Source organism: Danio aesculapii, chromosome 6 (genome assembly GCF_903798145.1).
Source record: "Danio aesculapii chromosome 6, fDanAes4.1, whole genome shotgun sequence".
Taxonomy (NCBI): Eukaryota; Metazoa; Chordata; class Actinopteri; order Cypriniformes; family Danionidae; genus Danio; species Danio aesculapii.
The window spans coordinates 52,659,955-52,672,110 of record NC_079440.1 but is presented as its reverse complement, the minus strand read 5'-3'; the positions used below and the strand labels follow the sequence as shown (position 1 = coordinate 52,672,110).

Below are 12,156 nucleotides of genomic sequence, written 5' to 3'. Positions count from 1 at the left end.
GTCTTCTCTTTCCAACAAAAACAATTTAATGTTGATCTTAAAGAAACAGTGGCAGGGAAATGAACATAAGTATCATGTTGCCATATGGTTACACCTTGCAGTAGAGGGTTAAACTGCACAACCCAAAAGAAATAATGCTCATCAAAATGATAAGAGTTGTCTCTCTGTAGAACAAAGATTATTGATTTTATTTTATATTGCATTATTGCATTTATGAGGGAAAAGCTTGGTTATGGATGAGACTCCGTTGTGGATGTGACAGATGTGAAAGTGGCACTTGTGTGACTTTGATAAATCAATATATTTAAAACCATTGACTGGCTCATTTTTGAGTATTTTTAATCTACTGTAAAATACGTACTTACACAAACAAATGTAAAAATGGTTTCGCTATTTTGCTTAAAACTTAATTTCTGTCATGGCAAGGTTGACATCTGCATGGAATTGCTCTGTCATAAAGTGGAAGCTGAGGAGACTGAAGTGTTCAGTAGCGGATATCTCAGGGCTGATTGAGTGGGTTTTGAGTGCCCTCTGGTGGACATAATGAGCATGCGCTTATGGAAATCAAAGCACTCCCACTTAAGTGTGTCCGTAATGTCAGAGCTCCATGGTAATTACAGAGTCATCATTAGATAACAGCTTCTGTAACTCGCAATTATCGCAGAGCGGCAGATGTCTTTTTTGAAAAGCTCATTGTTTAATTAGTCGTATAATTAGTCATAATCTGCATTTCTTGGTAAAACTTTGTGTTTTCTGCTTTTTACAGATATCAACATGGCAGGTGAACCCAAACCCAACAGGCCTAAAGGACTAAAGAGATCTGCGGCAACGTTATACAGGTGATTGAAGAATGGATTTCATGTCAAACATTCTTAATTTTTTTGTTATTGTTGGATCAAATTAACTTTTCTAGTCATCTCAACTTACATCTATTAAATTTACTAAACATATTAAGTTAAACTTTGTACAACTTACAAAAAATGCATCTGAAACCTGATTGATAAATTAAGTAAAGTTACATAAAACATATATTTTTTACAGTGTGTAGACTACCTGACAAAAGTCTTGTCGCCTATCCAAGTTTTGGGAACAACAAACAATAACTTCACTTCTCGTTGATCATTTGCCATCAGAAGTGGCTTATATGAAAGGCAAAGACTTCTAGATTGCGCTTATTTTAATAAAATAAAAGATGATCATGCCTTGATTTTTAATTATTTAATTAGGACAGTAAGGTCTGACTTTGCTTAGTCAAAAGTCTTGTCACTTAACAGAAATAATGTACAGTATAGAATATAAAGTCATGCTGCAGTGGAAACAGAATTAATATTGTGTATGACTTCTATGAGCTCAGACGACTGCATCCATACATCTCTGCAATGACTCAAATAACTTGTTAATAAAGTCATCTGAAATGGCAAAGAAAGAAAGAGTTCATCAAGATTCTTTGGATTCATCTTCAATGACTCCTCCATCTTACCCCAGACATGCTCAATAATGTTCATGTCTGGTGACTGGGCTGGCCAATCCTGGAGCACCTTTGCTTTCAGGAACTTTGATGTGGAGGCTGAAGTTTGAGAAGGAGCGCTATCCTGCTGAAGAATTTGCCCTCTCCTGTGGTTTGTAATGTAATGGGCAGCACAAATTTCTTGTTACCTCAGGCTGTTGATGTTGCCATCCACTCTGCAGATCTCTCGGACGCCTCTATACTCAATGGAACCCCAAACCATGATTTTTTCTTCACCAAACTTGACTGATTTGTATAAGAATCTTGGGTCCATGAGGGTTCCAATAGGTCTTCTGCAGTATTTGTGATGATTGGGATGCTGTTCAACAGATGATTCATCGGAAAAATCCACCTTCTGCCACTTTTCCAAATGATCAACTAGAATATTATTTGTTTCTCTTCCAACTGAGATCGACAACAAAACATTTGTCAGGAAGTGTATTATACTAATATAATTAGCAACAAAGTACACATAAATCACATTTTGTTACTGTAGCTAAGCTCTCATAAATGTTTTATAAATTGTGTGCATTTCATTAATGCATAAATCTGATTAAGTGTTACCTTTTTTAACATTTTATGTTTCTTTATTGTTTTTTACTTAATAATAATAATAATAATAATAATAATAATATAATTAATAATAATATTATTATAATAATAATAATTAATAATAATATTAAATAAAATAAATAAAGGTCTTTAATTACAGACGTTTTGAGGGCAGTTCAACTTTTTTGAGTGTGGGAAATGAATATCTTTATTCAACAAGAGTGCATTAAATTGGTCAAAAGGTATAGTAAAACATTTAGGGTGTTACAAGAGATTTCTATTTGAAATAAATGTTTTAAACTTTCTATTGACGGAAGTAAACTACACAGCTAGTAGTATAATCTAAGATTACAATGAGCTTTACATGTTTTATGAAAAAATATTGCTTTCAGTTCCTTTTTTGAAAGTGTTGTGAATATGAAGGATATATAAATGCATGAGATATGTATACAGTTGAAGTCAAAATTATTATTTTTTTTATATTCTTTTTCAAATATTTCCCAAGTGATGTTTATCTGACCAAGAATATTATATATTCACAGTGTTTCCTATAATATTTTCTGTCTTCTAGGAAAAGTTTTATTTTAATTTTGGATGGAGTAAAAGCAGTTTTTATATATATATTTTCAAACAATTTGAAGGTCAATATTATTAGCCCCTTTAAGAAATATATATATATATATATATATTTCCATTGTCTACAGAACAAGACACTGTAATACAATAACTTGCCTAATTACCTTAACTTGTCTAATTAACCTGATTCACCCAGTTAAGTTTTTAAATGTCACTTTAAGCAGAAAACTAGTATCTTACAAAATAACTAGAAAAATATTGTCATCATAGCAAAGACAAAAGAAATGAGTTATTAAAACTATTATGTTTAAAAATATATTGGAAAACATGTTCTCTCCATTAAACAGCACTTAAGAAATATTTTTAAAATAATTAAAATTTAATAATAATAGTTTTGACTTCAACTGTATATACACTCTCAGCAATAAAGGTACAGAAGCTGCACTGGGGCAGTACTTTTTCAAAAGGTACATATTTGTACTTAAAGGGTCCATAATGGTACCTCAAATGTAAATTTTAGGTACATTTGGGCACTCATGTGCACCTTTGAGGTACCACTGTGGACTCCTTGGGTGTAATAATAATAATAACAACAATAGTAATAATAATAATAATAATAATACATTTTATTTAAATAGCACCTTTCCAAACTCAAGGACACTTAACAAAGAATGTAACAAAAAGAGATATTACAAGCAGACATTGAAAGAAATGGTAAACAAGTAGAGACAACATTAGGTGCACAAACATACATGAAGTCAAATATAACAAACTGGAAATACAAAACAAGACCTATGAGACAAATAAGCAGAGTACAGGTGGATCAAACAAAGTAGTCAGTTTATCAAATCAGAAGTGTAGCGTTCAGAAAACAAGTGAGTTTTAAGTAAAGATTACAGTAAAAATGTATCTTTTGAAAAGGTACTGCCCCAGTGACAGCTCCTGTACCTTTATTCCTGAGAGTGTAGTATATAAATATATAATTATATAATATATGATAGTATAATACATATATTTTTTTTGTTTTTAATCCTTGCAGTGGTTATGATTTTGACTATGATTACTACAGAGATGACTTCTATGACAGGTGAGTCCATGATTTTGTACAGATAATTTAGTTAAAATTGATTGCCACCATAGGTGCTAAAATTACATCCAGAATACCTAAACTTATAGTACAGTCATGGTCCTCAGAGCAGTGTTTAACAATTGCTCCACTTATACAGTATGTGTTTGTCCCGAATAGTGCACTGTATGTCACAGTTATATGCAATGTAACCTTTTAGCATTATTTAGCATTATATTTAAAAGCCACTGTTAAAAATGTTTTAATATTCATTTAATCATTAGGAATATTTTATTCAACACATTTCTAAACATAATAGTTTTAATAACTTATTTTTAATAACTGATTTCTTTTATCTTTGCCATAATGACAGGACATAATGTTTTACTTGATATTTTTCAAGATACTAGTATTCAGCTTAAAGTGACACTTAAACTAGGTTCATTTGGTTAATCAGGAAAGTAAGGTTAATTAGGACAGCAGGTGGTTTGTTTTCTATCCAATTGAATAAAAATATATTTTAGGGGCTAATAATATTGTAATATTAACTTAAACTGTTTTAAATTTTGTGAAAAAACAATTTTCAGCCTAACTAGAAGAACAATAAGAAGATTTAATATTTTAATATTTCATATTTTGATATGAAACACTGTGGAAAAACATTTCTTCTGTTAAACATCACTTAGGAAATACTTGAAAGGGAATTTTGGGTTCAACTGTGTGTGTATACAGCGTATTAAATAAGAGCGTAATGAACAAGTCATGTTTTTTCCTGGGAATAATATTTCTAAAGGAGTGTTAACATGGAATTGAACCAGATTTTGATAAAAACTGAAACAATACAAACATAAAAATAAAACAAAACAAAATACGTAAAATCTTGAAAATGATAAAAATGAAAATGAGTTATTTATTGTGTTTAATAAAAATGAAATGGCACAAGGAGAAAGTACTGCAGCTTATAGATGCCTCTCATATGGAGAATGAAGTCACAAGCATTGCTCAAGTGTGATTTTATCACCCAGACTTTAACAGAGTGTACAAATCTTAACGGTTCTGTGGGTCTCATCTATTAAATCTGATCTTTATTTTGTATTTTATATTGGATTCGAGTCAGGGGATTGGCTAGGCCATTCCACAGCTTTATTTTCTTTCTCTGAAAGCATTTGAGAGTTTCCTTGGCTGTGTTTTGGATTATTGTCTTGCTGAAATGTCTACACTGGTTTCATTTTCATCATACTGATAATGTAGATATTGGACTGAACTAGCTAATACTTATTTACAATGAGGAAGGGCAGAGGATTGCTGAAGATCTACTGAGAGATTTCAGCTGCAGTCTGGGCTTTCACTGCCTTTCTACACCTCCCTTTCTTCATGTGTTCAATACTTTTTCCCTGTGTCGTTTCATTTTATTACCCATAACTTCATTTGTAAACTGATTAGATTTTTTTTATTTGCATAAATGGGTTTCTTTGGTTGTTACTAACATCTGGGAAAAAATTCAAGTCAACGGCATCTTTAGAAATATGTTTTCTGGGGAAAATGGTGACGTGTTCAATACTTATTTTCCCCACTGTATATACAACTGTCTATAATATATATAGCACAGTCATCGGTTGTTTTTTAGCTTGCTAATGACCATGATCGTTGTTGCTTTCTGGGTCACTTGCAGAGGTTTGCACTGGTTGTAAGGCCTGGCAAGAGAGCATTACAGTAATCCAGCCTGGAATAAGAATACGAGTTTGGATAAGGAATTGTATAGCATCCTCCAAAAAGAGGGGTCTGATTTCCCTCATGTTGAACAAGGCAGATCTACAGGATCAGACTGAGGTGACGTCTGATCATCAATCACAACTCCAAGGTTCCTGATTTTCCTGGAAGGAGTTACAGTTAATGCATCTAGCTGGATGGAGAAGTTTTGATTAAGTGTTTGACTGACTAAAACCACAAGCAGCTCTGTCTTGGCAGGATTAAGCTGAAGGTGATGGTTTTTCATGCAACAAGGAATGTCTGTCAGGTTGGCTGAGACACAAGTTGATAATGATTAGTAATTAATCAGGAATGAGAGGTGGTGTTTATTGTCATCATAATAGCAGTGAATGACATATCCTGAAGATGACAGAAGAGAAGTGATCTAAGAACTGAGCCCTGGGGCATATTAGTAGCTACCTTGCAGCTTAGCCCTTGTTTGCATCTGTTAATAAGATGTTTTTTTGTTGCTCTATTACTAAAAGGGTTTTTCTGATCTTTTCATCTAATATTTTGAATTAGGCTATTAAAATCAGCCCAGGGTCATTACGGATAAGGTCTACATTTCCGGGGACATGAAAATGCATAACTGGATGTACGTCTGCTCGCAGTTTTGTTTTTGTAAATCCACCAGAGGCCGCTGTGTATGCTTTTTGATGATCTCAAATTTCTTTTGCGCGTCCTCTTCTTGTGTAAATCCACCAGAGGGAGCAGTATACACTTCAGCCGACCAGGCCAGCTTGCTGTTGACTGAACCACCCACCTTCTTCCTAAACCAAACCGATAATGGTTTCAAAAGCAATCTAGAAAAAGATAGGCAGTCACGGCCGCGTGATTTCACCATGTTTTCAGCCTGTTATTTATTTATTTTTTGCTTTACCTGGTTTCTGGAACCGTTCTTCGCCGGACTCGACCCTTATCATGGCGATTAACTCAGCCTCATGTTTCAAGTCCATTGGCATACAGGGTGAGCTACTGAGCAAACTGGCAACATCGGAAAAGCTGTCCGTACGGAGGTAAGAGCTGTACAGAGGTCAGGTGGTATCGACAAAAGGAACAGAAGCCGTCGGTGGCATTGATGAACGTCCAGAATTCCTAGACTGCAGCTCTGCACAAGAAGTTTGGCCAGTGTAGAAATGGTCGTGCCCAACTGAGCCTGGTTTTCCTTCACTTTCGTCAATTGGTGAAGTTTTGTTCCTCTCCACTGTTGCCACAGGCTTGCATGGTTTGAGACTTGTGGAGCTGCGCATCAATGAATTTGCTCTTCAGTGTTTGGTCTTTCAGCAAGGAAAATTAAACCACACTGAATTTAACTGAACTCTGAAAACTGGACTGACACAGTTTCAATTTATTAGAACTTAAAAAGACTCCAAAGACTTGTAGGCCTTTAACTTCTCTCTTGTAAAATCACTTGGAGTTTGAATGAGATAGCTGTATATTTGGGGCTGGATGCTTGGCCATTTCGTCTTATTCAATATCCATTGGGAGGGTACCATCGCAAATGGACCTGACAGACAAACGCTGCTCACTTTAACGTTAATTTTGCTGAATAACTGCTTATCCCTGAGTGACAAGCTGTTATAATACACTGGAAGCATTATGTAAATAATATATATATATAATATGTAATCAATATAGCTTATTTCCAAGAAAACAACAAACTCTGTACCGCATCAGATGTCATTCCCGCGCTGTAAATTCTAGCGTTTCCATTTTCTTTCTGCAGCCTCGCTGCGCGCGCATCCTGAATGTTTACAAACATGGTAATTCGTCTATTCACTGTTTATGAAAAAGGGGGAGGAGCTACACTATGTTCAACCTTCTGTTCGTGTTTTGGTTGAGATTATATAAAACACTGAATAAAATTGAACATTTCAAAGCACTTCACGAGACCTTTAATAGTTAATAAGGTAGAAGTTGGGTTTAGGTTTTGGGTAGGATTAGAGATGGACAATATGATCATACTTTATAACTACTTATGAACAGTTAACATCTTAATAAAAGGCAGATAAAAACCCAGCAGTTAATAGCCTGAATTGTGACCTAAACAAAAGTGTTTCTTGAAAAAAGGTCTGACCACACAAAGGTGAGTAAATGTTGAAATAATGTGGATTCACCCCTCTACAATATACGGTAAACCAATAAAACCCTTTTGCTCATGCTGAAATAGACTGACCTCAACCCATAACTCATAAAGGCTTTTTATACGGAGCACTTTTTAGTGTCGTAACCCAGCAGTGACTTATAATGAAGTCAGGCACAGTGTTTCTCTCCCTCGCACGGCTCTTCCTGTCATAATACATTTTCTCACAACTTGGCAGAATCTGAAGGAACTCTCATAAAAACACTCTCACACAGCTGTAAGCTGCAGAACTAAAAAGACGGAGGGGAAAATATGCGTGTCACAAGAACTCCCTCCATGACCCGTTAAGCAAACTTTGGCTGTGCGAGCGCGCGGTTGGCCAGCGTCCCTTTTCGGGAGCTATGGAAACCCTGCTGCGAGACTCAGCTGGATGTACTTGTTTGCAGATGTAAGGGATATTGCAGCCATATGATGAGCTGACATGTTTATTGATATCTCTCTTGTGATCTCTGCTCCCTGACTTACAGCCGTCTTAGGGCGACGCTGACTCCAGTCGATATTTTACAGCAAACATATCCAATAATTTAGATCTCCAGGATTGCGGATCAGTCAATAAAGCTGTGTAGATGGCATGTGGGAAGCCAGCTGCTCTCTTTCGAGTTCTGGGCAGCAGACGTTCTTTTCTTTGAAGGCAAGAGTGTCTTCTTCTCTCACTCCATTCATCGCCTCCTTCATCCCCGACAACAATAGGTTCAGGACTTGGATTCCAAATTGTTAACTTGTGGCCTCATTTCGGTCAATTTGGCTACAATGCAATGACATGTGCTGTCAGTGTATATGAGGTTCAGTTGCGAGCTCTTTTAAGTCGTTCTGCTTATAAGGAGCTGATGTAGAAAGGATAGAAAAAAAGCATGAGATGACTTTGCTTTTTAATCTTTCCAAATGTACTGGAGCTCATTTGAACCACTTAATAGAAACGTTCTTTTTCTATGCATGTTAACAAATTAGGAATTAAATGACCATACAAAAAGGATGATTGAATCCAACAAAAATCATACCACACTTAAAAAAAATGTCTCATTGGATGAACTCAATTTAATCGAGGGCTAATAAATTTGTTCAACTACAAAATGACTTTTATTAAATGAAATAATTATATGTAACTGAGTTGGTCCAACATGATTTTATCAATTAAAGTTTACATTTGTATTTTTATTTAGCTTAAACTCAAAGGTCTGATAATATCATGTATGTCTGTTATGTGTGGTACATTTCGAAGTCTCTTAGTTTTATTTGAAGTTATCCTAAACTACCTAAAAGAGACATTTTTAAGCCAACATAGGCTCATTCTGAAAACGTAGTCCAATGGATTCTTCTGGATTGGTGAATTATGTAGCCGGAGGTACGTATGATATGGGGCGATGTGACACCATTCCTTTTCACGCTTACTAGCTGACCACTTACCTCCAGTTAGCTTGTCATGTACGTCAGCAGACTTGAGACGCAGAGAGGAGTTGACCACGATGACAACGATGGGGTTCGAGTCCGGGGAAGAGCGGTTCCAGAAATCAGGTAAGACAAAACCACAATCCAAAAAATAAAATGAACAAGTGAATAACAGGGTGAGAATGTGGTAAAATCCGAAAACGTGGTAAAAATCAGACGAGGGCTTTTTTTTTTCTGGGCGGCTTTTGTAAATCGTTGGTTGGGTTAAGGGAAGTAAGTGGGTGGGCGGGTCAATCGATATAATTGGTTGGGTTTAGGGAAGGAGAAGGGTGGGTCAGTCGATTGGTCGGCCGGCCAGTCAGTCATTTAATCAGTCTAGCATTGTCGCCTCACAGCAAGAAGGTCACTGACTCGAGTCCCGGCTGAGTCAGTTAGCATTTCTGTGTAGTGTTTGCATGTTCTCCCTGTGTTGGCGTGGGTTTCCTCTGGGTGCTCCGGTTTCCCCCACACTTCAAAGACATGTGCTGTAGGTGAGGTAAGACAAAAACAGAAGCAGAAAAATGAAATAAACAGGTAAATAACAGGGTCGGAATGTGGTAAAATCTGAAAACGTGGTAAAAATCAGGGGAGGGCTTTTCTTTTTCTGGATTGCTTTTGAAAACTGTTGGTTAGGATTAGGGATGTGGGTGGGCGCTGGTCAATCAGTGCTTTTCCAAACACTCAGTTTGGTTGAGTCTGTCAATCGGTCAGTCAGTCGACAGCGGACTCTGGTGGATTTACATGAAAACAGCAGGCATGAATGGCACTTGCAAGAGAAATTTGAGATCTCAAAAAGCGTACACAGCGACCTCTGGTGGATTCGCGAAAACAAGAACTGCAAAAAACTTAGCTCCAGGGACGTGTTTGGCGCTCTCCAGAAATGTATATAGCGGTATGTTTTCAGAATAAGCCTTGGTTTAAAAATTCCATGATATGCCGCATGACCCATGGGAACCCTTTAGTAAAGCAGTCAGTGTCCTCATGTCTGTGTTTCTGTCTGCAGATTGTTCGAGTATCGAGGCAGAGTCTCTCCTGTGCCCAGAGTTGTCCCAGTAAAGCGCCCCCGTGTGGCAGTGCCAGTCGTCCGCAGGGTGAAGTCATTACCCGTCAAACTCCTGACCAGATCCGCTATCCTTCCCAACAACTCTGTCAAACACAAGCGTGAGTTCAGCTTCGACACTTCCTGTTGGGTCAATTTATTGTTTTGGTCCGAATTCCAGAAATGTTGCTTGATTCCTGTGTGAGACAGATGGAGATCTTCTTCCTCAAAGACATTTTGCCCGGATGACTTATGGACTGGTTGAACTCTTGAACTTAACATCTTTTATTTTTATTTGACTGATTAACATGCCAGGTTCAAGATTTAGGATGTTTGAAGTTTAGCAGCAGTGCACCATTAGATTATACCAGAGCATTGCTTTTAGTTCTGTTTTTCATTTTATGGTAGTATAAAAAGCGTATTAATGTGAAACATGGTGTTCTGTTGTTAATCGTCTGTGTGTGTGTTTGTGTGTGTTTTTGTGTGAGCAGTGAAATCCACCGAGCTGCAGGCTATCAAATCAGAGCTGACGCAGATCAAGTCCAACATCGACGCGCTACTGGGGCGTCTTGACCAGATCACAGAGGACAAATACTGCAGCGCAGGTGTGATGGCAAATCTCATGTTCCACCAGTGCACAAACATACTCTGATCAATGGTTTGGGGCGAGGAGACTTTAGATGGTTTTTATTGCAAATGAAAGTGGTGCTTTTGAGCATTTTATGTTCATTTAAGTACCGTAAAAATATCAACATGACTTCTTTTTGAGATTAATAATAAGAAATGTTGAAGTTGAAGTCAAACTTATTCGCTCTCCTGTGAATTTATTTCTTTTTCAAATATTTCACAAATGATGGTCATCAGAGCAAAGAATTTTTCACAGTATTTCTTATGATATTTTTCTTCTGGAGAAAGTCTTATTTGTTTTATTTCGGCTAGAAAGCAGTTTGAATTTTTTTAAAGCTATTTTAAGGTCAATATTATTAGTCCTCTTAAGCAACATTTTTTTTCAATTGTCTACAGAACAAACCATCGTTAAACAATAATTTGCCTAATTACCCTAACCTGCCTAATTAACATAATTAAGCCTTTAAATTGCACTTTAAGCTGAATCTTGAAAAATATCTAGTCAAATATTATGTACTGTCTTCATGGCAAAAATAAAAGAAGTCAATTATTAGAAATTAGCTATTATAAACCAATGCAACCCAGGCTCATTCTGAAAACGTAGTCTCATGGACGTTTCTGAAGACCGCGAAATACATTGTTTTTGCAAATCCACGAGAGCCCGCTGCATGCACTTTTTCATATCTCAATTTTCTCATGGAGTGCTGTTTGAGCATGCTGTTCTCGTGTAAACCCACTAGAGGCCGCTGTCGACCAAACGTCTGTCTAACTGGCTGAATGACTGGATGACTGACTGGCCAGCCGACCAATCGACTGACCCACCCTCTTCCTTCCCTAAACCCAACCAATTTTATCGATTGACCTGCCCACCCACTTACTTCCCTTAACCCAACCAACGATTTACAAAAGCCGTCCTGAAAAAGAAAAGCTCTCGTCTGACTTTGACCACGTTTTTGGATTTTACCACATTCTCACCCTGTTGTTCACTTGTTCATTTTATTTTTTGGATTCTGTTTTTGTCTTACCTGATTTTTGGACCCGCTCTTCCCCATCATCGTCATCTCCTCTTTGCATCTCAAGTCCGCTGATGTATATGTCGAGCTAACTGGACGAACTGGTTGCAGCGGGAAAGCCCTTCACATGGGGTAAGCGGTCAGCCGGTAAGCGTGAAAAGGAATGGCGTCATAACACGCCGTAGCATTCGTTTAAAAAAATTAAATATAGCCATACGTACCCCCGGGCTACATGATTTGCGGTCTCCAGAAACATCCACGGGACTACGTTTTTAGAATGAGCCTTTGTTGAATTAATGGCTGCTTGAAGTCTGCAACGTAATCCCATTAGAGGCTTTCTCCACAGCTATGAACAACAAACCTTTTCCATTTTATCTAGGAACCTCTAAGGCCCAATCCCAATTCTACCCCTTAGCCCTTCCCCTTACGTTTTGCATGTTCACGTAAAGGAGTAGGGGT

General features: G+C 37.0%; 1 protein-coding gene across 3 annotated transcripts in view; it reads left to right on the top strand.

The window, feature by feature from the left end:
* The window catches only part of raly (RALY heterogeneous nuclear ribonucleoprotein), a 35,724-nt gene that overhangs the window by 7,730 nt on the left and 15,838 nt on the right, over window positions 1-12,156 (top strand). For 2 of the 3 annotated variants that reach the window (XM_056459159.1, XM_056459158.1), the window contains exons 2-5: window positions 767-839; window positions 3,675-3,722; window positions 10,022-10,179; window positions 10,549-10,662. In XM_056459159.1, coding sequence (XP_056315134.1) covers window positions 767-839; window positions 3,675-3,722; window positions 10,022-10,179; window positions 10,549-10,662 — 393 coding nt within the window. The remainder of the gene's footprint in view (window positions 1-766; window positions 840-3,674; window positions 3,723-10,021; window positions 10,180-10,548; window positions 10,663-12,156) is intronic. The other variant, XM_056459160.1, reaches the window with a different exon arrangement.